This window comes from Tachypleus tridentatus, chromosome 11 (assembly GCF_004210375.1).
Source record: "Tachypleus tridentatus isolate NWPU-2018 chromosome 11, ASM421037v1, whole genome shotgun sequence".
Lineage (NCBI taxonomy): Eukaryota > Metazoa > Arthropoda > Merostomata > Xiphosura > Limulidae > Tachypleus > Tachypleus tridentatus.
The window spans coordinates 35,819,543-35,846,204 of NC_134835.1; the positions used below are offsets into that span (position 1 = coordinate 35,819,543).

The 26,662-nt window shown below is 33.7% G+C and overlaps 1 protein-coding gene across 2 annotated transcripts in view; it reads left to right on the forward strand.

Annotated features, from left to right (window-relative positions):
* The window catches only part of LOC143231929 (cyclin-T2-like), a 37,096-nt gene extending 16,667 nt beyond the window's left edge, over positions 1 to 20,429 (forward strand). For both annotated transcript variants that reach the window (XM_076466788.1, XM_076466787.1), the window contains 5 exons: positions 2,369 to 2,414; positions 2,970 to 3,060; positions 10,344 to 10,416; positions 16,475 to 16,548; positions 17,601 to 20,429. In XM_076466788.1, the coding sequence (XP_076322903.1) occupies positions 2,369 to 2,414; positions 2,970 to 3,060; positions 10,344 to 10,416; positions 16,475 to 16,548; positions 17,601 to 18,122 (806 nt within the window). In that variant the 3' untranslated portion in view covers positions 18,123 to 20,429. The remainder of the gene's footprint in view (positions 1 to 2,368; positions 2,415 to 2,969; positions 3,061 to 10,343; positions 10,417 to 16,474; positions 16,549 to 17,600) is intronic.
* Positions 20,430 to 26,662: the final 6,233 nt, after the last annotated feature.

The following is a 26,662-nucleotide window of genomic DNA, read 5'->3' on the forward strand; positions in this document are numbered from 1 at the left end:
TTTTTTTCCAATATGCAGCTTACAAAACGTCAAATTTTTTAATGAATCATAAGTTAACCAGGCATGCTGAACATTCACTGTTTGTGTTTGCTTTCACTTTTTTGGGCCATGGAAGTAAAGTTATTTTTGGAATCTTTAGGGCCATTACTTCGTTTTCATTTCACTTTGTAAGAGATACGGCTGCAGTTTTTGAGAGGGATATTTTATTTTATTATTTAGAGAAGAAATGAAAAATATTTTTTCTGATTTGAATGACTGCATTTAGTTTATATTTCAGTGAAGCTGTTGTCATAGGAAACAACCACTGAAGTACTGACTATAATTGTTCTATCAATATAACTGTGGTAATGACTATCTAAAAAAAAAAAGTTATGTCATAAGATAGTATTGGATCAATTTGTGCTCATGGATGTTAACTCAAGTAGTTTACCATGTTATTGAAAATGTACTGAATGGCTGAAATTAGGAATATTTCATGATGATGAGAAACCCACCTCAAGTAAAAATCTGTTCTTAAGACTGCTAGTATGGGTATTAAAACTTTAATTAAAATAAAGTACAGAACATTGTTTTGACTTTCTTATGTCATCTTCAGGTTGGGGTTATTGGTGAGAAATAGTTGCCATGGCTGCAAAGACTTGTCCTAAAATGAACACTAACAGTACTGTGTTTTGATTTATGTAGTCTTGCATTTTGTTAGGGGAACTAACTAAATGTTTGATTTAAAGATCTTATCTTATATTTATTAATATTCATAAATTTAACTGCATAGTTATCTATAAAATTACATTACTTACTTTAGCCTAATTTTTGATTCACAGTTTCCTTGGTATTTTGATGAATATAATGAAAAAGAATACACAAAGAACTCCTTCATAAATGTGAATGATAGCTCTTTATGTGAAATAATGGCAGTATTAAGGAATTTTTAGTGGAACCCCTTTCCAGAAATACATTTATGTGTATGTTTGGTTTGGTTCAAGGTGGACGAGTAAAAATGTATTTGCTGTGTCAGTTTCTCACTTGTATGAAAATCAGTGATCATTGTAAATCAAAGTATATGCAGGAAAAAAATTGTTTCAATTTATACTGTTTTAAGAAAAAATTAAAGTCAAAATTAATTAAGAATTAATTTCTTCTTCATAACTGCTCTTGAGTAATATTATTTAGCATTTATCACAAAATGTTCACTCCTTCACCAGCTGTTCATGTTGTCTAGTGTTTAACTTCTACAATAAAAATTTGTTCTTATAAGTCACTGTGTATGTAAAGAGAGAGAGAAAACCACCTAGTGGTTAAGTGGAGCAATTGTCTATTTTGTAGCTTTACGTTTTATAACAAGCAATTCAACAACAAGCACTTTCAGTAACTGTTTGTTGTATTCCAGCATTACACACATGTGGAGCTGAGTAAATTCAAATAATGTTCATTGTTAGGTTAATGAATCTGTTAACATCATATTGACATTTCTATTTAATTTGTAGACAAAAGAAAGAGACTGTTATTGTTTTGCAGGATTGTAATTTTTTAATTAACTCGTCAGTGAATCATGGGTGATATATGTTGTGTATAAAGTATTATTTTATAATTACCAAGTGCATTATCTTCAGAATATTATGTTACTAGCACTAAGGGAAAAAAAACAAAACAGGTTAAGGTTAATTATAAGTGTATAACTTTCCTACATTTCAAAACTAAGAAATGTTCACACTGTTGACTTAAACACTTTTCCAAAACCTGAACGTTGACTTTAAACTCTGTAAACAACATATGGTATATTTAAATCTCACATGATGTAATTTGTTATGCATACCATCTACTTTGTTACCATATTGTTTGCAATACAGTTTAAATTTTACTCCATATATTAAACATAAATAACATTAAATAACCCCACAGAGTTGTTGTTATATTTTATATGTTACATTAAAAGATTAGGAAATATAAGTAACTATGTATTAGTGGATGCTAATAACAAAGTTAATGGCTTACATTCACTATCTGAGTTAGTATATTTATTAAAGACGGTTATAGTAATTGTTGTTTTTGTTTAATTTTCCAATAAATTAATGAACATCTTGTAAAAAATGAAGTATAGAAATTGTTTTAAGGCAAATCGATTTACTAAATGTATATTGGTTATTTTATAAGTTATCTTTCAAAAATTTCAGGCTGTTTTTATCCTTTGATGCCAGTAATTATTATTAACATTTTTAGTATAATGTTCTGTTCCTAAATAAGTATGAAACTAATATATGCTCAGACTTCTGGTGGTTTCAAAGATATTAACATGCTGATTTCTTACCTTTCTCTTGTGCCATGTTTCTGGCTTTCTGTGTGTGTGGACTTCATTTTACCTCTTGAACAGCAAGCAAGGATCTTGCCCAGACATCTTACTTCATGGCTACGAACAGGTTTTTATCTCCTTCATTTTAGGATCATGATGTTGGAACATTTTATTTTCATTCTACTGTGATCATCACAGTTGAATATATATAAAGCATGAATATTTCACTAAATTTTGAATAGAAAAATTAAACTGAATCAATTTATGGGTATCCAAAAACTAACAGGTAAGTTTAGAGCTTTACAACATGTCTTGATTTATGTTATGATTAAAGATTATGTTCTTAAAACACTTTATGAAGCATTAAAAAATGGAGAAATATTTGACATAAATACAAAACAACTGAATTTGACTAAGAAAGTAGATAAAGAATTTTTTATAAAGTTACATAAAATTATAATAATGTCATCTACGCATTGATAGTTATAAATATTCTGCATTCAAAAAAGTAAAACAATGCTTATAAATGTTTAAGAATTGCACTGAAGTTACTTTTACACATGCAAAATAATATTTTGAACTCTTATAAAATTGACAGTTGTGAAAAAGTATAATTCATGTAATTGTAAAACAGTATAATTGACTTAAAGTAACTCTATAGTTTGACTTTTATTTCTTTCAGTTTGCACCTGACAACAATGTGTCTCCAGTACAGACCAACCTTTGTTGCCTGTGTTTGTATTCACCTAGCATGTAAATGGTCCAGCTGGGAGGTAATGTTTCAAGTCATTTGATTGGTTGGCTTTTGTTGTTTTGTTTAATAACCTTGTTACTGTCACTTACCCAATTAAATATGATGTGGAGCCATGAAAGAAAAATTCACCTAAAACTATAAGATACTCATATATTTAGTTAAGTAGTTTTACCATTTTGAATTCAGGGACATAAGAAATATAACAGAATGGCATTTAGTTCATAAATTGAAACCTGATAAGTAAAGTAACTAATTCTAATTTGATTTCAAGATTATTAGAGCACTGTGCATCCAGCATAGGTTTAACTTTCTGCTCTCTCTGTTTTTTGAAGTTAATATTTTCTTGTAATTGTTTTCATTCTGTCTTCATAGGTATTTATGTTTCTGTTAATAAAAAACATAGTGCTTTGCATTTTGTGTAAAAGGTTACATTGGTGATTTTGCTGTGTTATTATTAAGTTAGCATGGTGATGTGTAATAGCATAAAGTTAGCAAAAGATTTTGGAGATTTACTAACAAAATGGCTTCAATAGAGTGTTTGCTGTGGCCTAGTTTTTTTATTTTTTTTAGTGATTTTGATTGTGTAAATAGATTTAAATTTAAGATGGTAACACTAGCTAGCTTTATTCAAGTTCTTACTTTGGCTATACAACAACAGCATAATAAATTCACTTAAAGTTTAATTTAATGTTACTGTATGAATTGTTCATAAATAAACAAATAAAAACATGTAGGAACAAACTAATCAGCTTGGATACATATTTTCTTGATGCTTCAAGCTGTTTGGTGTCATGCCAGTGTAATTATATAAAATTTGTGTAATATGTAAACGTTATCATTTAAACATCCACAGCAGTGAATTACTGAAATTGTGACGTTTGTTATAACATCAAGTCTGTTTAAGTAATAACCAGTGCAGTTTTATGTAACATTATAATTTAAGTGGTATGGTAACAAATATGCATTGCATACAACTTTATTGAACACAGTCAGTGGCTTGAAATACCAATTCTGATACTGTCTTATTTCTTTCCACATAAAGATCTCTTGATCTTCTTTCTGCCCCTAAACATTCTTGTAACATTTTAACTCTTAGTGTCTCAGTCTGTGTATATACCCCATAAATTTCATACCACTTTCTAACATGTAATAAACCTCCACTAACTCCTCTAATTTTCCTGATGGATCATGACAGTATGTGATCAAAGTGCATGAGACTACTGTTTACAGTTCTACTTTGTTTATATTACCTTTTTCAACAGTTTTTTGTTTTTCTTACTGTGTTTGCATTCAGTTGTTTGAAAAAAAATTATATTTTCTTATGCATTTGTTTATTGTTACCAAATTATACAGTAACTTAGAATGAATTTTGCAACTCAATGGATCAACAACAGAAGTTCCTGTTATGGTAGACAGTGCTTCTGGTGCGAGTACCCAAGTATTGGGTTTGATTTTATTTGCAGAGGGAGTACTGGCATAAATTCACAGGGTGTTAGATTCCTATATCTGGCCAGTGTTCTTCAATCTGACAGTGTCTCTGATGATGAATAATATCAGGAAGAAAAATGGATTAATTTTTTCTGCTACCTTTTTATTTTGGTCTTCCACACTGTACACTTTTTTTTCAACAGCTGATTAAGCAAATGTGTTGTATATTATGTGTTATTTTCCTCCTGTTATCAATCAGACATTTATTACCTCCACCACTGAAGGTGACAGATGGTATATTTTCATCCCTGTATGCATGTGTGTTTGTTGGCAAGATTTCTCAAAATTGGCTGAGTGGATCTGGATAACAGTTGGTACGCATTTGGACTCGTTTAGGAATACATTTGGCATGCATTGACATCACTTAGAAGTAATTTGTTCTTGCAGGGTCAAGGTCACAAAAATTCAAGAAATCCATATCTATTAACATGGGACTGATTTTCACAATAGTTTTGATTTATAACTCTCTTAGAATGATTGGATTTTGATGACATGTAGTTAACATATTTAAATATTATTATTCATTGTCCTTTCAGAAATGTTCCATGTCTGTTGATGATGATGTATCTACACAATTTTGATTTTTTTTTAGAGCCGACTGTTGTAAGTACTGGGTACAATAGGTATGCACTCTGCTAAGTATTATTGTAGTGCTGTTGATGTTATTGTAATTCTTTTAAGGCATCCTAAGTCTAGACTGGTTCTTTCTCCCTAAAATCTCTGTTGCTGAGAAAGCCATTTGGCTTTCACACTCATTTCTTAACTTTTCTTCTCCAGCCTGTACTCCAATTCTAATCCTGATTGGCTTCTTTATTAGGTTTGCTCCCTAAGGTGTTATGTAGCACATAATTCTTTCCGAGTTCATGTTCTTAACCTTTAATTTCTTGAAACCCTTCTGATTCCTATGATTTAGCCTTTGTCATATCAACTGGTTGGGTTTGTCAGCTTCTTAGATTGGCACATTCAGACTTTTCCATGGTAGATTGCCATCTCCTTGACATTTTTTCTCCTCAAATCTGTCACATTACCATGTCTTTGAATGCTTGTCTCTTCTGTCCTTTGAAATAAATAGATTAGGCTGGAATGTCAGCTACTCCCTATTTCTTCATTAATCATTAGCTGGCCAAGCTATAATACTCACTATAGGGATGGGCTGTTCTGCAAGACCACTAGTGGCATGCCGAGCAGTAAATAATTATATGTCTCTAGGTATCTGTATGTTTAACTCAGTGGTCGACCATCACTCATAAACATCTGTGAGTAAAGCAGAATGGAATTCCTGCCCACCCCTGACAGTCTTTTGATTGTAGAAACCAGGGACAGCCTGCTTTTCCAACTAGGGGATCATGAACACCTACTGCACATTCTCCAGTGTGAGATTCCTCCAGACTTGCTGCTGCATTTTCTCTAAGTAAAGCATTGAAGTCCTAACCATTTCCCAGTCATTGGGATAGTGGTGGGTGGTTTGATGTTTTATGGTGCAAAGTAACTAGGCTATCTGCACCATGGAATGGTGGACCAAGGAGACTTCCTCCTGAGTGAGAAAAGGGAACTTACAATACAACCACACATTTATCCACTTACTAAGGAGGTGGCAAATCTGGATTCCCTTCTTCCATTTTCCCTGGATGCTTATTCCCAGGTGGACTGAACGTCAGTTGAAGTAGGGCCAGCACATGCAAAATCCTTCTCAAAGTACCAGGTTCACAATGACCGCATTCTGTTCCATAGTTAAGTGCAGTGTGGGCCCACTTTCTCATTAATTTCAGTTGCTGATGGTTTTCTTCCCTACTCCTGTGGTTGCTTTTGGGGTCTTTGTTTACCTTGTAATATAGGCAACAGGACATGCATATACTGGTCCGTTGTTGAGCAAATGTTCCACGTCCTCTTAATAATTTCAGTTTCTTGACATATGACACTGTGTTTACTTATGGCTGAGTTTATTTTAAATGTATCACATAGTCCACATGCCCTAGACTTAATGTTTATGTTACTCTAATTTCGTTTTGATGTTGGTGATTCTCAACCTCCTAATACCATGCCTAAGCATTGATGTGAGGGGATTTCCCAAAGAAGATTCTGTCTTTTAATTTTAGTTCCTCTAGGATTTAAATGTCCATCCACACGTTTGCTGTGCTTGGTGACCTGTGAAGAGGAGGAGGGGGGGTTCTGATGGTTGAGGGGTCTAACCCCAAAACACTTCAGCCTTGAATTCCTGTACATGACCAGCTTTAAGGTGGCTCCTCCCAGGATCAGTTGGCTGGTCCAGTTGGGTTAGGATCAACTGAGTACCAGTGTTGGGCATTGTCATTTGGTGTTGTGGACATTATGATTACTGCTGGTTTTCAGTATAGTGCTCACAAAACCTTGGCATTACTGTAATGTCCTTGTTTGGCATTGTAGTGCATCCTCTCATAGGACTCAGTGGTGGGTAAAGTCAATGGGCACTGAATCTTTCTTCTTTCATTGTGGACCCTTCAAATTTAAATAAATATAAAATAAAAATAAAAAACATCATTGGTAAATGACCATATTTTGAAGACTGGAGAGCAGTCTACATCTGTACCTCATTTTATCATACTACATTTTTTTTGTCAGATAAAAACCTTAAGGGCAAATATCTCCCTTTTTTATTCAGTAGGAGTTAGAGGGGCCTTCTGGCTTTCTGAAGTCAGTCAAGAAGCTATGTTCTAGGGACATCTTGGTGGAAACATGTTCCCAAAAACACAGTAAAGTCTCTTAAATTCAAAGGCCATTAGTGGTATACCCATTAAAGTTATTTCCCATATTACTTTGAATTTCTCACAAGGAATTATTGTGAGAGAGATTTAAAGAACATTTCCGAGCTAGAGATCCTCACTGCAGAAACTCCACCCGAGGAGTTTCTGCAGTGAGGCATATATATCTCCATTCATAAGAATGGAATTATGCTGCCTACCAATGTTCTAATTTTGTCATTTACATCACCGTGTCCACTATTCATTGCTTTCACTATAGGTTATCAAAACTGTAAGGTATGGCCATATATTCCTAGCCCTCACAGTGTTTCCAATGTTAGTGTCAGCAATCTGTCATGGTTCTTTGATGTGTGCTAATTGCAGTGGCAAGGACCATGACACTTACAAGCATGAACTGGACTCCTCACTGAATTTATTGTAGTGGCTTTCACTCCTCTTACTTTTGTTCTTGTCATATGAGGGGGGGGGTACAGTGTTTGAAAATGATTAACAACATTTCTTACCCTGAGGCTTTAAAGTTATTGTCCCAATTCCATCTCATACATATGCTACTACACCACATTCCACTGCTACCATGCAAGTGCAGACAAATCTTCTTGTGCCTCCAGTAGTCCTTCTCAAATCATATGAGGAATCTTTTTCCCTCTGTTGATAAGTCAACATCTGTTTCTGTCTCTGTCCTTACCATCTCTTCCAGTATCTGCCTGGGTCCACTTCCTTTGGTCCTGGCTTCTTGTATCTGCTCGTGTCCATCATCTTCAGTCCTGAGATGTAGAATGATTATTTGTTCATGCCCTCAGTTGATGGAATATCCATCTGCTGATAAGAAACTCCCTTTTAAACAGGGCAGAATCCATGGAAGTTGAAAAACCTTCTTCTACTTAAATAAAAATGGTCACTTTGATACAGTGAAACTATGAGATGTTCAGCTGTGTCTCCTCTGTCTTTTTTGCTGTTCTTCTGATTGTTTTTGACCAGATCTGGCAGGAGAATGTTTTTCTTGATACTTGGGATTCCAGGCTGTTGTCCTAACTTGCTCTAAGCCTGGGAAGGATCTCATGATCCCTTTTAACTGTTGTTCAGTTGCTTTAACTAGCTGTCTCTGTAAATGCTTTTGAAAGGATGGTTAATACTTGTTTGGTTCTTTGGATCAAACAACCTCCACTGTGGACCACCTGATTAAACTTGAAACGTTGATCAGGGAAGCCTTCCTCAAGCAGGAGCATCTTGTTTATGTGTTTGTTGACCTTTAGAAGGCTCATGACACTACGTGCAGGTACAGCATTTTGCAGGACTTGCACTCCTGTGGGTTACTTACCCATTTACTTGTTTTCATCCAGAACATTTTACTGGACAGGTGATTCCAAGTCCATGTAGGTTTGACCCATTCCCATTCTTTTCCACATGAATTTGGAGTCTCCAATCCAGAGTTTGTATGCTCAGTCCCACAAACCTCCTCTTCATCTCTGCCATTTGCAACTTTCTTTGTAGTATGACATTAAACAATGATCCTTATCACAGCATCCCACCTGGAGTTGTGTCTTCCTTCCTCATTGGGGTATGTTTTCTTGGAATAGATGATCTGCCATTCTTCCCTTTGGCTTTCATATCCAGGCACAGCTAGTTGAATTTCTATGTTAACTGCAGAGTTGTATGCTATTTCTCTTGCCCTGGATCACATAGAAGCTATGCAGTATGCAATTTGTCCTATTTATACCAATTCTCTTATCTCTTTACTGGCCATGGAAATTCTTAATATTAGTTCTCACTCAGTTCCTGTCGATGTTCAAAAACAACTAACCCATTTTTCTTTATCTTCTATCTTTATCCAGTTTTTGTGGATATCTGGCCACATTGGTATTTGTAAGAATGAGCATGCTGACACTGCAGCTAAGTCTGTCTGCTTTGGTATCATCAAAATTGTGCCTATCCCATATGTATGACTACAGTCCTGTATTTTAGGCTCACCTTGGAGTGAGCAGTATCGTAACACACCTTCCTTGGTCAAACCTTCTCTTGTTGTTTGGCCATTTTGTTTCCCAAATAATTGGAAGGAGGAAGTTGTCCTAATTAGGCTACTCATTGGTCACAGTTTTCTGAGACTGATCCACCGATGTGTGTCCTTTTTGTCACTCAAATTGCAGTCACCTACATTTTTCTGTCCTACTGTTGTTATGACCATACACAACAGCACCATTTTACTTTTCTTTTATGGGTTTACCCCTGATGTTTGACAGTGTTTTTGGTGATGGTGATACTATCTATCGTAGGAGTCTCAACTTTTAAGGAGTCGATGAATTTTGGACTTTGTTTCATTTTCACTCTATTTATTTTTGCAATAATTTTACATATACTGTTTTTACCAGTTGTGTGGTGCAGATAGCCTAGTTGCTTCGTGTCAATAAATGCCAACCAATCAATCTTATCCAAAGAATGTGTTGTAGAACCTTGTCTGTCAAGTTGAAGTTGGATGGACACCTTGCCATGACTAGGTGTTTTTGTCCATCATTATATTATGGCAGACTGTTCCTTGACTTTCCATTTCTGTTTGTATGAGTATTGAGTTTGCTTCGAGTTTTTGTTTCCAAGGGTAGCTCTTCACCTCTGGGATCCTGCCAGTTCTCAAGAGTGAGGATGTAGTGGAAAATCAGAGGGAACTAACTGCACCAATATAGGTGACACAGTACTATTGATGGAGGATGGTCACATGCTATAAAGATGTTGAGAAGTGGGGCAAAATTTCTCAGTTGTATAGAATGATGCACTGAATGTTAAAATGTTTTGACAGTAATTAGGGGGAAGTAAAAAGATTGAGACAGCTTTATTTTAATAAGGTACTTATCAGAAATACATTTTTACTGTAAGAACATTTTTACATTTCTAATTAACTTTATTTTAGTATATTGTATTACATTCAATGAATATCTTCCAATATTTTAAATATTCAATTCAAACAGTAATAGGCCCACAGTAAGAAACTTTAACATATAATGCCTTTATATAGAAGCAAGCTGACTTTGGTGTTAATTTTACTTGAATATGTTTTTATTTTAAGAATTGTATTGTTTTACATCAGATTCCTAAGTCTAGTGAAGGCAAAGAGTGGTTTTGGTATGTGGACAAAAGTGTTACCTCAGAACTTCTTGAAGGTTAGTAATGTTTATATAGTTTGTCAGTTCAGTTTGTTGTAGGGATTGAGTAAATGAAACTGGGTATCAAACTTTGGATACTAACTAAAGAAACATGATTGTATTATATAAGGAAATCAAATTGAACTTTGAAAGATGAAAAAGAATGGATTACCAATATAATTTTTTATGACCTTCAAGCATGTTTGTAGAGGGGGAGGGCTAAAATAAAAAAATTAATGCAATCCCATCATGCTTAGTTACTTAAAAAAATAGACATTTTTAGTTCTGAAAGTGTGGTATAAATCTTTCAGCTTAGAAAAACCTAAGTTATAGCTAAAAGACATTGATTAATTTCAAAAGTGATAAGTACACAATATAAGGTTAAGGTTTACCACATCAATTCACTTTTGGGGATTAAAAAACTTGTATCCTCAGTTCACCTTTACCAGTAGGTTAAGTTTTTACAAAAACTCTTAGTTGTTAAGAGTGCTGCTATTTTGAGGTATACTTTTCAGTTATAAATCATTATTGCTAATTTTATATTTTTGTAAATGTATCACTTAATAAAATCACTATTATTTATTATTGGCTTTTCAAAGTTAGTAGGTTTATTTAATATATTCTACTTGCATTTAATACACATATGTTTATGTTATTTCTTTTGAATGCTACAAAAGTTATAAATAGTCACTCTATGGGACAGTAATTTATTTGTTGTGTTAAAATCTGGGGTATGGTTCCCTACAGTAGACAGAACAGATAGCTCAATGTAGCTTTATTGTTAAATAAATACACAAACCCACAGATATTACCTTATGTAGCTCATGTTTCCATGATGCACTTCAGACTTTCACTAGCTCAATTTAAACTCCAGTTCTAATTGAATTCTTTGTCAGCTGTGCACAAATTTATAAATACTACATTTTGTTTAACTATAAACATTGCAACAGGTAATGAAATATTTCGAAACCATAGTGTAATGAGATTGACCATGTGTGTTCCATCTATGCTATAAACAGTTTTGGTATGTTCATGCTTTCTGGAAGTTATGACTCTATGTTAGGGTTCAGGGTGGTTTAAATATCTCCATAATTAGTATTGCTTTTTTTATCTAGCTTCAAGAATTAATTTTGGAACTTTTTACATAAAGAAGAAGGCCACTAAAAGACATATTATTTGTAATTAGTTACAGGAATTTTGAACTTAAGTAGTTTCATTACTTTAAAATATTCATAGCTTTAATTATAAGTTTTGAATATAGTTTTGCAGAGTTATGCTCTATTACAATTTATTATTGTCGATTTTTAATTATTTTAAATGTACTAAATATAGCAAAATATTAGAATTGATTTTGAAGTCATAATTTACATGATTAGCATATACAACTAGTTTTATAGAGCAATAGCAGTTAACGACCTTTTGGACAGGTGAGACGCATGATATAAGTAGCAAAGCAAACAGATGTGATCTGTGTTTCTTTACATTGAGAGTGCAGTTCCCTCTTATTTATATTAGGATCCTGGTGTAAAAAATTACTTACTTAAATATAAATAACTAAATTAGAATAAAAATAAATTAATTAACCCTATAAAAATAAAACTGACTTGACCATCCTTAGATCTGTGAATCTGTTCATACTGTCAATGAATTTACATACATGTATCTCTAAGAAAATTTTCAATGATTTTGTAACCATTACAAGTCTATTATTTGGAGGGAATTAGATATTGTAATAAAGTATCTGTCTTAAAGATCTGTCTGTGAATTTCAAAGATTTTACTGAATAAGTTGGTGTGAAAGGTGATTTTTATCTATGATTAAAAATACTTTTTATACTTTTACAGTTTTCTTATTATAGTTTCATAACCTCAAGAACCTTCTAAATGAACATCAAAAGTTTTTTAAAATAAAATGTTTTTTTTTACCCCAACACATGACTCTAGAAAACAATGTTCAGCATTCAGTGAAATAAAGGTTTCAAAAAATATGATATAAAATGTATGTTAATATTTTTCCTCCATAGTAATCAGAAAGTTCCAGATTATTTAACACTTTTAACTGTTAACCCTTTTCACTCCTGTTTTAACTTAATTTTATGATTTTATTACTATATTCAATACCACTGGAACAGTACTTCTATAAGAGAGTAACAAATCACAGCAAGAACCTGTTAAGTGTTTAACATATAGCTAAAGTGAGGTAATGTCATATTTTGTATGGGCAGTTCTACTACTGAAATATTAGTGATTTTGTTAGTTACACTAGTTAAAAAATTATATAACAGTTAGTAGAAAATATACATAAAAAACAAGGATTTCTCGTATTTGCTGCATATTCAAGCTATTTGTACTTTAGTGAAAATGTTTGATGTACTTTTGTAAGCCTCGTGGAATCTCACAAATTTGGAAGTAAAACAAAATCATATACACAGCTATCAAGTAGGTTTTAAAACATGTTTATCAGGCACTAGAATGTGATGCTCCAAGACTACACAGATTTATGTGGATTTTTATTAGCTATTTGGAGCAGCCATACCATGAGCCCATGACAAGAAATTTGTACCTAGTGAATACTTTCTCTGCTAAATTCCAAAGAACGGCTATTAACTTCATATAGAGGAGAACGTGTTCTTTCTGTTGATCGGCCATATAAATTCATAAAATTTTTAGGACACAAAAAGGATCTTATTAGCCCATCGTGGATGCCCCTCCCAGCTCCCAACTATAATCACCCCTCACTACTCCTGTAGTATTCATTCAATCTTTTCTTTAACTCATTTACATCTTTTTCGTCGACTATCCTTGAAGGCAGCTCATTCCAAAAGCCATCCACCCTGTTTGAAAAGTAATACTGTCTAAACTGCAGATGCTTCTCTGCTGCCTAAATTTGAATTTATGGCCCCCATCCTATTGTTCTCACTGATAAACGCAAAAAGGTTTGATAGATCTATATTATTAATACCTTAAAACACTTCAATCAAATCCTCTCTAACTCTTCTTCTCTCCAGTGAAAATAAGTTTAGAGATTTTAGTCTCTCATCATAGGGAATTCTAAACATTTCAGATATTATCTTTGTGATTTGTCTCTCAACATTCTCCAAAATTTCAACACATTTCTTAAAGAAGGGAGCCCAAACCTCTAAACAGTACTCTAAATGAGGTCTTACAAGTGGTCTGTGCAGTAAGACTGTTCCGTATCCTGTATTCAGAATTCTATTAGCCCTGTTGTTCTCTACAGTACACTGTTTATATAACTTGAGTGATTTTGTAAAGTCACAACACCAATATTTTTTCTTCAGGGACAGTATGTATTCCCATTTAACTTGTAACAGTAATTTGAATTGTGAAAACCTATATGCACAACCTTACATATTGGATAGTTTAACATAATATACTGGCTCAATACATAGTTATCAAAATCTCCCTGTAAGTCTGCAGCATCTTTGTTAAGTTAGCCACCCCAGAAATCTCAGTTTCATATGCAAAGTTCGATATTTAATTAGTCATTTCAGAGTTACTATCATTAATTTATATCACGTACAGTTTAGGACACAGCAAAGAACCCTGACACACCCTGTTTCTAAGTGATCTCTTCAGATCAAACTGCATTACTTCTCTGTGCTTCCTACTTTCCAAACAATTTTCTATTGAATTCAGTATTTCCCTCACACTCACAGATTTCATTTTTGTAACAAGTTTTTTGTGAGGCACTTTATCAAATGTTTTCTTAAAATCAGGATAATCCAAATCCATGGTATTTCCTTCATCAATTCTTGGAGTAACATCCTCATAGAATGCCAGACTTTCTCTTTGTGAAACCATGCTCTTTGACACTGTATCAAACTACTGTAAGTGACACTTCAATACATCTTGCACTACAACTACTGTTGTAAGAAAACATTAACCACCTTTCAGTCATCTAATACTCTTTCACTACTTATTGATCAATGAAAAATATTAACTAGCAGTTCAGAAATAAAATCTTTAAGTTCCTTTAAAATTCTATGATAAACATTGTCTGGTCCAGGGGATTTATCAACTTTGAGGTTCCCAACTTTTCTGTTATCACTTCAGAACTTAAAATGATATCTTTTACATCAGTATTTCCACATACATTAAGCACTCTGGTTGAGGTGTAATACCAGTATCTTCCTTTGCAGAAATGGAAGAAAACATATAATTTAGTAAATTTATGATCTTGTAATCTTCCGAGATCAGCTCCCTTGTATCATTTTTAAAACACCAACATTTTTCTTACCCATCACATACCTAAAGAATTTCTTATTGTTTAATTCTCTCAGCCAGCCCTCTTCAATATACAGTTTTTGTCCTTTGAACCAGCTCTCTTGATTTCCTATAGTCCTCCAAATCTCTGTTTCCAGTAAGTATTGCTGGAGAACATATAGCCAGTTGTGAAGCTTTGTGCTTAAATACAGACAAACAAATATTAATGTTTTAAATCTGTTGTATATGTTTTCATGTCAGTTATATTTCCTATTTTACTAATATCATAACCCTTACCTCTCTCTAGTCCTAGTATAAATCTACTTCTACAGCTGAGTTAACAGCTCTTTCTAACACACTAACCTCTGCCTTGCTTAACTGTAAGACATCCATTCCAAAAAAAGATTAACTTTCCCATTAAAATTAATCCCACAAATTCATCTAGCCTATTTTGATCCAATCTTGGCATTCAATCCTAGCGACCTTGTATTGTCTCATCCCCACAGTTTAATCTTGTGCAGTATCCCTGACAAAGTAAAGCTATGGGCCCTTTCCCTAAATGTTCTTATCAATAAGTATCAGATCCATCTTTCTTACATCAGTAGCCCCAACATGTACCATAAAAACTACATTGCTACTTACACTGTGAACTATCTCTCTGGTTCTGTCAGTTATTCCAGTACCTGTGCATAAACACATTGTTTTGTTTGGGTTTATTTTGCATGATATAATATCTACATGTCTGACTAAAGAATTACCTTCAACTATACATTCCCTAGTCTTTATACTGTTGTCCCTTTTGATACCATCAATTTCCCAAACCTACACCCCCCTCATCACTAGCAAGTGCTTCAACCCAGTTGCTTAACCCGAGCCCATTTTTGCACCTAAAGTTGATTAAGGATCATGAAAGTGTGGGTGGAGGCTTCTTTTGTGATATCTGAAACAATAAAAAAGTTAGATTTTAGAATATAGGTTTTATAATGCTTAGTGTGTGTTTCTGATTGCTTGGAATCTGTACAAGCTATTATAAAAGTTAGAAAACTTGAAGGTATAAACTCATCATGTGACACAGAAAAATAAAGTTTGACAGTTTTTTTAAGTACTTAGTTTTGAAATAAAGTATTTTAAGCCTATATAATATAGGAAGTGAATTAGAAACTATATTTTCTTTCCACTTTTACTGACGTGCATAAATAATAAAAGCTATATAATGTAGTTTTGAATGTAATGTGCCCCAGTTCTATGCAAGGAGTTAATAAGTATCTAAATATATTTGTACATCACAAATAGCAGTTGGTTACTGCCAATTAGTTGCCTCCTAGTGGTCAATGGTTCCAAATTAGAGGTTGGCACTATTCTACCAGAATTACAAAGTGGTAAACATGCTGTGATGAGGAGAAATTGTTCTTTGGTCAATACTGAAAATTTCTGTTACATGTAACCACAAAGTAATTGATCTGAATATTGTACATTTAGTAGTTTTAATTTATAATGTTTTAATCACGTATTAGTTTAAAATGATGAAGTGACTGTGTATAAAACATTTCAGCTTTTCCAACAAGTTGAGATAAACGAATGTTCATAACTTGTGTAAATGAAATCCTAACAAGATATAAAAGGATAGGTTGTATAATGCTTGTTATTTTTATGATTGGAAAATGTGTTATTTAAAAGGATGGTATTGTTAGTCATAGACAAAACTTCCATATCAACAGATAAATGTCTTGAAGTTTAGATTTTCTATGTCAAAGCATATAAAATAACTCGTAACTATTTGTCTTTTTGTATTTATGGTATCTAAGATATATGCTACTTTACAGTACATATATTTTTCCACTCTTTTCTTCCAGAACTAACATCAGAATTTCTAGCTATTTTGGACAAGTGTCCCAGTAAACTTAAGAGGAAAATGAGTTTAGCGAAAGTGAGTAAAACTAGGTTTAAAAAATATAAAAAAAGGTTCTTGATAAACATTACAACCTTTGGTGAACTAGTTTCTAAAAATATACAGTAGTAATAATTCAACTGTTAACAAAATTAAATGAAATATCTGAAAATATACTTATTTATACTCTTTGAATGTTGGTGAAAATATTCAATTATCAGAATTAATGTTGAGTACCTTACATATTTTATTTCTTGCTTTATATAGCTCTTAATATAATTTATGCTATAAGAAAAATTAGCTACATTAACCACTGGTTAATGGAGAAAGGGTATCTTGTGACTAAATGTTTTGAATATTACAACATTCATTTTGCACTAGTCATTTTTTGAGTTATAAGTTGTTTTTTTGTGTGTATTTCTTGATTGATACTGTAGTTCATTTTGTCTTAGTTAAAGCACAGTGAAGTTCAGATTTATTGTTGGAGTAACTCATGAGTTTAATAATAATACCTGGCCAGGCGGTTAAGACGCTTGACTCATAATCTGAGGGTAGTGGGTTTAAATATCCGTTACACCAAAAATGCTCCCTCTTTCAGCCGTGGAAAGCGTTATAATGTGACGGTCAATCCTACTATTTGTTGGTAAAAAAGTAGCCCAAGAGTTGGCAGTGGGTGTTGATGACTAGCTGCCTTCCCTGTAGTCTTACACTGCTAAATTAGGGATGGGTAGCATAGATAGTCCTTGTGTAGCATTGCGTGAAATTTAAAAACAAAGAATAATTATACCATTTTCCATTAGGTACCTTCTTTTTCTTGTATCATGATTCCTGCTTCTGTTATGTTAGAAATAAAATTTAAAGAAAAAGTTCATGAACTGAAAAGAAATAAAAAAATTGACATTTTTTTTTTATCATATATTGATAATTTTTCTTTGGAAACTGCCTTCATAATTGTGTGAATAAATTCAGCTTTTTCAGTGCAACAACTGGATATGTCATCATACTTTTAATGCATGTATTCATAGTTTTTATACTTTACTAATAAATGCTGTATTATGGTTTTTATTAAAAGATTTTCTTTTAATATTTAGGAACTTCTACCTGAAGAAAAGAAGACTAAAGTTGGAACATCTCAACCTTCTTCTAAGGAAGTCATCAAACAAAATCATGTTAATAGTCAGCAGTCATCCAAAAGTCACCAACTTAGGTTACCATCACCCAAAAAACAAATAAAAAAATCACCAGGCCAACCTTCAGTAAATGGAAAAGAAAATCCAGATCATTCATTCCACCTGCAGGTTACTTCTGTCCCCACACTGTCATCATCACCTTCAGAAAATATTTCTCCAAGTAAAAAAATTAAACCAGAGGGAAGTGTCACAATTTCTCTTGCTGCCTATAGGGAAATGAAAGAGAAAAGAGACAAAGAACGTCAAAGCCAGCAAGATGATGTTAGGAAACAGGTAGGTGCATCTGGATCAGAAGAAAAAAAGGTGGTAAACCACAAGCACACAATGCCCATAAAAAAGGATCCCAAAACATCAGATCATCAGAAGGTATCAGTGAAAGTTACGGTACAGAAAACAGTGAAAGAAAGAAAAGTGAGATTGTGAGTGCATTACTTAATGAGTTGTCAGATGGTGAACAGAATAGTCAACAGTCAAATGATTTTATTAGAAAACCAGAGAGTTTGCCTCACCCTCGTATGCCTAAAGATCCTTCACAATCATTCACAGCAGTTAGTACAAAGCATCAGGATGTTCTAGAGTTACCTCGACCACAGACCGTTAATAGTGATGATTTAGTAAAATCTTTTAATGAGAATTCCAAAGAGTCTTCTACAAAGCTGGTCATTAAATCTAATCGTGATCAAAAGCATCCTCCCAGTTTAGTCCAAAAATCCACAGAAAATTCCTATAAGATTTCTGGTTCAAATAAAAGTAGTAGAACTAACAAACATGCTAAAATTAAAATCTCTAAGAAACCTCATCAGCATTCTGTGTCTGAAGTTTCTCAGGACAAGACTCTCAATTCAAACAGGAAAAGAAAAAGTCCTCACTTAGAAACATTACCACAGGCTTCAGTAAATACTAATGCTGTGTCTAGACAGTCTGAAAATGGTGCTAATGGTGATGGTTGTAAAAGTGCAAAAATATCCACTTCTGGAGATCTTACTGTGAACCCAAAACACAAGCATAAACATGCAGTGAAAGAAAAGAGTTCTAAGTCAGTATTAGAACATCAAAACACTTCCATACCATCTCCCAGTCTTAAGATGAAAATTCCAAAAGAAAAAATTAAAATTAATCAACATAATCAAGACTCTAGTTCCAAGTCAAGCACACAGCATAGAGAAGATCTGAAAATTAAAATTAACCAACATAATCCAGATTCCAGTTCCAAGTCAAACACACAGCATAGAGAAGATCTGAAAATTAAAATTAACCAACATAATCCAGACTCCAGTTCCAAGTCAAACACACAACATAGAGAAGATCTGAAAATTAAAATTAACCAACATAATCCAGACTCCAGTTCCAAGTCAACATTACAGCATAGAGAAGATCTAAAAATTAAAATTCCTAAGCTGAAATTAGGTGTAGCAGAAAGTTCAAAAAGTTCAGTTATACCACCTGAAAGTAGTGCTTCTTCTGGGTCTAGTTTAAAATTAGTAATATCAAAAGAAAGAATTAATTCAGGTACATACAGTAAATCAAGTTCCAAGCCTGAAAAAGAATCCAGGAAAAGAGAACGTAGCCCAAAAGACTCGACATTAAACAAATCTCCAAAACAGTCAAAACTGGAGTGTCATGCCACATCCAGTCAAAAAGCTGGGCAATCCCAGGAAGCTAATTCAGTTTCCAACGTACATCCCTTAGGAAAGCAAGGATATAACCAGAATACTTCTGGTCATCCAGGAGTGTCTCATGGTCACCATCGTACTGATGGAATGGGTGGAATGTTTCAAGGAAAGAGAATGGCTCAACCAAGGCCACCACCTCCTCCTCAGTACATGATGAACTATGGAACACCCCAGGGATTTCCTTATCCTCAGTATTATCCATATACACTTCATGTGCCCATTCCTATGGCCAATTATCACCACCAAGCATTTCCACAACTTTTTGGTAATCCACCACCACCACCTCCTCCACAAGATCCGCCTCTACCAAGGGAACCTCCTCCACCATCACCCCCACCTCCGCCTCCACCTGAATAACAGTTAGGGTTTCAAATAAGATTAAGTGTCAGAAAGTTATGCCTTTCATAAATTTTGTTTAGTAAATTTGTACAAATAAAAAAATAACAAAAAATAACCATTTTGGTGTGGAGTGTCATACCTCACCTTAAAGATGGGCATACATCTTGGTCAACCTCTTTAACTGAGGTCCAAATTTTCTTTCTTGTACTTATTGTTTTGCGTATGTTTTGATGAATGATAAACTTGTGTCATCCATTTTTGTTTTCGATGAAAACAACTTGAAAAAAAATGTTTAAAGAAGTGATATTATGACTAAACTATAATGAATTGAAGAGTAGTTTTGATTTTGTTAGAGTTACTTATGCAGTACAATACACCTTGTACGGGTATTATCTTAACAGATATTATCTAAACCAGAAGAATAAAAGATATAATGATGATTTATAATCATTTACAGTTTTAAATTACCCATTTTTCCTTTGTTTCCGTTAACTAAAAATTTGTATTATTCATGATTTAGGTGTGACTGCAATGATAAATCTCATTTTTTTATCATAAAATTACTTGGATAGACTTCGTTTTCGTAAAGCTTGAGTAGTTTTGTAAAATTAGTTTGACAATCTGTACAGTATCCGTAACTTGTACATAAATTCATCCTTTGTATAAAGAAAAACAGTTTGTGTACAGATTAAAATGAAAATTTATATGAAATGAAAAATGTGTACGCGTTTTTGTTTAACTTCCAAAATAAACATGTTTTATATATATGTATATAAAACGTAACCACTTGAATCGACTTTTTTTTAAAAAAACGTATGGTGGCTCTAGGCTTTAAAAACAAAATTTCTTAAAGGTCTTACATAGAGTCAAAACGAAGAAGAAACAGACTACTTGGTTGTGTTATAAGTAATATATTTTTTAAATTTGGAATTCGATATATTTTGACTCGTTGGTTATAAATGTAAAATTATTTAAATCATTACTAGTTATAAACGTTTCTCTAAACATAGGGTACATTAGAAGGATTAGTAAAAGTAAATATTAAAACTTGCTATAAAAACATTTCATTAAATGAACCTACATTAGAGTGGAATTTGTCAAAGGAGAAAAAAAATTGTTTTCCTGTCCTGTCAACTGCTACAATCAAACTAAGAGTAGCAGAGAGTTTCTTTTACAGTAAAATTTGAAAAAAAAACATAAACGTTAAAGAATAGATTGTTATACAGGAAAGTTAATTATCAGGATGTTTATCAGATGAAGTTTTTAAAGGTTTATCTTGATGTATTTGAAGTAATACGCCTTATCCAAATGAACTACTTCCGAATTACAGCGTTTCGTCATGTAGCACTGATATTGACAAACTTGAATTACATCGACAAGATAAACGGTTATACTTTTGAATGATCTTAGGTTAAATTTAGTAAATTCGATAACTGTCATAAATTAAGAAATCATGATAATGAAAACCAAATTTAACCTCCATTTTTTTTTTGTCGTGTTTATCAACAAGTGCAGTTATAAATTAGGTGGTGTTTTACTTTTTTGCAACAAAGTGAACCAAGAAATGCGTCGTTTGTATTCATGCTTTGAAAGAATGGAATACCTCACGAAATAATAAAGACAAAAACACATGAAACTGTGCGTGTCCTAGAGGTATCAAACGTCCTGTGCTTTATACACAAAGTTACACTTTATGTTGTAAATTAAACATTTATTTTTAAGTGTGAACTTCACCAACTGCATGACGTGGTTTCAGAGAGAAAGCCGAAACTTGGTCTCTTACGAAGACACCAGCACTAAAAACCACAAGAAATATATCCCATAATTATCTAATCTAATTATCAGACAATATCCAAAACCAATGACATTAAACACAAAGAACAGATAGCGCTGAATGTTATGTGTATTTGAAAGAAAAAGAAATAGCTATAATAAAGCATTATTAACATGAAAAAGACGCGAAGTCACAAAAACGGTCCAATAAAGTTCAGTTATGAGAACACAAACCGTGTTATAAGAAACAATTGTAACAACAGTTTAATGTTACTTTTATTATTATTATAAGGTGTGCTATGACGTTGGAAATTAACTTATTTTCATCTGTGCTCGGTAGTAAATGCGGATCAATGCTTAATAGATATAAGACCTGTAGAAGGATCAAACACACTTATGGACCTCTTTCGTTGTTGAACCTTCTTTCTACGTTACACTGATTTTCAGGTAATAATTCACCTCGTTTCCTTATTCAGAGTAATTAATGTTTTTGGCGAATGTCTGCAGATTGTTGTTACCAGTGCACCATGTCTATTAATTGGGCACCATTAAGACATTTTTCCTCTTAATATGATCGCACATAAACCCTTATACTTACGATATAGTTCCATTAGTAAACACGAACAAATAATTATATTTCTTTAAGTAAATAACCCTTTTAAAATAAATCTGACTTTGTATCTGAAAATCAGTTTGCTTAGTACCAACTAGGTGGCCGTCTTAAATTGTTAACAGTATTTAAAAGGGACAGGTTCTTAGGACTAGGTTTGTCAAATAAAATGTAGATGTCCGAGTTACAAAACAGTTGATTTTTATCCATATCGTTCTTAAAATACTCTGAGAATGTTTGTTAGTAGTTAGTGTGATAGATCAAGGTGTTTGAGTTATTGTGAATGAATGGTGTGTTTGGTGATCCTAGAGCTGTGTATACTTTGGTTATTGTGAATGAATGGTGTGTTTGGTGATCCTAGAGCTGTGTATACTTTGGTTATTGTGAATGAATGGTGTGTTTGGTGATCCTAGAGCTGTGTATACTTTGGTTATTGTGAATGAATGGTGTGTTTGGTGATCCTAGAGCTGTGTATACTTTGGTTAGTATTGAGTTTGTTTTTGTAAACGTGCTGTTTGAATTTTTGTCAATTTATCCATAACAGACAGGCATATTTTATGATTTGTCTTATATATGTTTTGAGTATGTTTACTAGCGCTACACCCTCATAATTGGCAGTCAGACTCTTAAAACAAAATGTTCTTTTCCATATATAATTTTTAATATATTTGATGTGACATATCCAGATTAATTTTGAGTCGTACAGCAGACATAGAAATTTTACTGGTGTTGGTACCTGATGAAGAGTCCTGTTAAGGAATATATTATTTTAATTAATTTGATGAATAATATTAATTGCGTTACCGATTTATTGCAGTAGTTTCTGTTTCGTTTTAGAAGTTTAAGATACTGTTGTTGAGTTTGGGAAACTATTTCAGATACTAACATCGTCTATAAATTGAGAGCAGAACCAAGAATCTGGGTCTTAGAGAGGCCTGTCGCTGACCTACGTAAATAGTGTGGGACTAATTACCCCTCTCTGTGGGACACCCGCTTCTGGAGGAAAATGTACCGATTAGGTGGCTTCGACATTGATTATGGCATTCCTATACTCTTGAAAGTTAAACAACCAGTGAATAATAGTACTCGATAGCCTAATTTGGTACATTCTGTACCTTAGTCGTTTATACCAGGCACTGTCGAAAGTTTTCTCGGCGTCAAAGAAATATACGACAGTGTATTTTTTTTGTCCTTGTTGTTATTGAAGCTATGAATTATTTGTTCTGTGAACCGAATAAACTGGTCTATCGTTTGTATTGACCTGACGAATTCGTTTTATAGCTCCGGTAGCTTTTTGGTATTTTCAAAATAAAATGTTATTGCTATAAGCGTGCTTTATAGTCACCATGAGAAGAACCTACACATTGTATCGATGAAGTGAAGAAAAAGTGTCATTGGCCACTATTTAGTCTATCACGTTATATAGTCGCACAATAGCAGCTATCTATCTATATACATATACAATAGTACTGTCTGGTGTGTGTCCATGTAACTACTTCGCAGTGTTTTAAATTGAAAACAAACCGAACCATCACACAGTAACTAAATTTAAGTGTAAACCTTTTTTTTCTTCTACTTACAGTTTTTTTATGTAATCATTATAGTATTATATTTGTTGTGGTGAATGTGGTCTGTTTTTTTACTTCTGAGATTATGAATCGCCGATGTTTCTCAATCAAAAATAATATTTCTATTACTTTAGTTGCAAAACTGTTCGAAATATTTTAATGAACTCAGATATGAATGTCCTTCAGCTCTTTACTTTTCAGTTAATATATTTTTCAAAAAATTAAAAGGAACTGGTGTTTTAAAAAATCAGTAAAGTTAAATTAGGTCGTAAATGTAAACTACGCATAATTTTGGACTTTATAAACAAAGGTAGCGCTAGTTGTGGTTAGTATGCCATGCTACGAGTCGGTGTCAGATTTTCGAACCGCAAAATAGTCATTCGGTTAAGAGTAGTTATGTGGGAGATATCAATGACTGACTTTCTTTCGTAGAACCCTTCGTTTCAATCTTAGGATTTTATGGCTTGACTACTAGTCAGTCCATGTACTGTTCAGGTTGAAAATAACAATTACTACCAATCAAACAGGCGATGTTCTCCGTTTTTTAACGATTTGTATACCATTCATCAATTCTTACAACTTTGAACTTATTTTATTGTATAATTAGATTATTCGTTTACGAGATAGTATTTTTATCTCATAAGTAGTCGAGAAGAATTATATTTCGTTTGTTTTTTTTAATTAAACTGAAAAATAATAGCAAAGCTCATATAGCCTACATCACATGGTACATCGTATTGGTAGCAAACTTGGTAATCTAAAAAGAGGTAAGTATTGTAAGATTAGGCAGGCCGAATGGTGGTTAGGCTTAGCCGTTAGAGCTTCGACTAATACTATCTGTTACACACTCATTTATTTTATGTGAGGATGCAATGGGCGAATGGAACACACAAGAACTAACTCAAGGCTTTACAGTTAAATCAAAGAAGTCTGAGCCCAAGAATATTTCTTTATTAAGTTTTTTCCACATACTTAAGAGTTTACATTCAACATACATTTTCTCGGATAAGTTAAACTCTTTTACTTCAATTAACACTTTTACAAAACAATTACTTAAGTTAACTCTATCGTGCTTAATATGATACTTTTAATGGCATTAAAATACAAAGAGTTCAGGCGAGAAACGGTTGATTCAGCAGTGCAGGCCTGGTATGACCAGATGGTTAAGGCATTCAACTCGTAATCTGAGAGTCTCAGGTTCGAATCAACGTCACACCAAACATGTTCGCCCTTTCAGCTGTTGGGGCAATATAATATTACAGTCAATCCCACTATTCACTGCTAAAAGAGTAGCTCAAGAGTTGGTGGTGGGTGGTGACGACAAGCTGCCTTCCCTCTAGTCTTACACTACTAAATTAGGGACAGCTAATGCAAATAGCCCTCGTGTAGCTTTGTGCGAAATTCAAAACCAAAACCATTAGTGCAGAGGTCATGCTGATGCAAAGTCCAGAGACAGCTTTTTTTCCTGCAGGAGAACTTGTGTGGAATCTAAAGTAACTCCTTTTCTTGTGAAACAGCTGACTTTTTGACTGTCACATGAGGTTTTTTTTCGATTTAGTATGCACAACTACCCGCAAGTAATTCTGATACTTAATTGGTCAATTCTGTTATGATCGTGTACAACAGCCAACAACAAAAACAAATCTACTCATCCATTGCTATCTATACTTTATCAAACTGCCGGCTGACTTCTTTTTCAGGGAGTTTTAAGCTCGATAATTATCAATCATTTGCAGCTTTAGCACATATTGCAGCGTCATCAAGTGGTCAGAGATTCTTCCTGGTTACACTTAGTTAATGCAGCGTCCGTAGCTTACATAACCCTTTTACTGTCCTTGATAGCATCAGCTCGTTACACTATAAACAGACAGTGGAAAGTTTCTCAGCATGTTTATCCTCTCGAGTCATCATCACTTTTTATATACTTCTCTATCAACCTTTTCATTATTACACACAGTTATCCGAGGCGTTTAAAATATCCAGCGATGCCTCAGCATTATGTGTGGTTAAATGTCGTATTATAATAAATGCCTAAAATGACTGAACAATAAAACGCCAAACACTTGATGATAATCACAAGATTTTGAAGCATCACTGAGACCTAGATTATCACTTTTTAAAATAATTAACTGGCCAACTTAAAGTGACGATAAAATCAATCACTATTAACAGCGTATTAACAACAGAACCAGCCTCAACATAACATGATTTAGAGTCATTATTCAGTTTATTGAAAACATCAGTATGGTTTAAACTCATAATCCGAGGGTCGTGGGTTCGCATCCCGGTCGCACCAAACGTGATCGCCCTTTTAGCCGTGGGGGCGTTATAATGTTACGGTCAATCCCACTATTCGTTGGTAAAAGAGTAGCCCAAGAGTTAGCGGTGGATGGTGATGACTAGCTGTGCCTTCCCTCTAGTCTTACACTGCTAAATTAAAGACGGCTAGCACAGATAGCCCTTGAGTAGTTTTGCACGAAATTCAAAACAAACAAACTGTCCCACACACATCTAGTAACAAAGGGTCTCTTCGTAATTTGTGTTTTGTTTTGGAATTTCGCACAAAGCTACTCGAGGGCTATCTGTGCTAACCGTCCCTAATTTAGCAGTGTAAGACTAGAGGGAAGGCAGCTAGTCATCACCACCCACCGCCAACTCTTGGGCTACTCTTTTACCAACTAATAGTGGGATTGACCGTCACATTATACACCCCCATGGCTGGGAGGGCGAGCATGTTTAGCGCGACGCGGGCGCAAACCCTCGACCCTCGGATTACGAGTCGCACGCCTTACGCGCTTGGCCATGCCAGGCCATTCTCTTCGTAATTATCAGGACATCTTAAAAGTGACCGTTTATTAGCATTAACTTTTCTAAATCATCACCCAGTGGTAATCAAATATTCCCTGCCAAATGTGTCCCATAATGAGCCATGCAGACCCATTGTTGTTGCTTAAACTTGGCGTAATTGGATTTATTACCCTTGTTTTCGTTCCTATACCA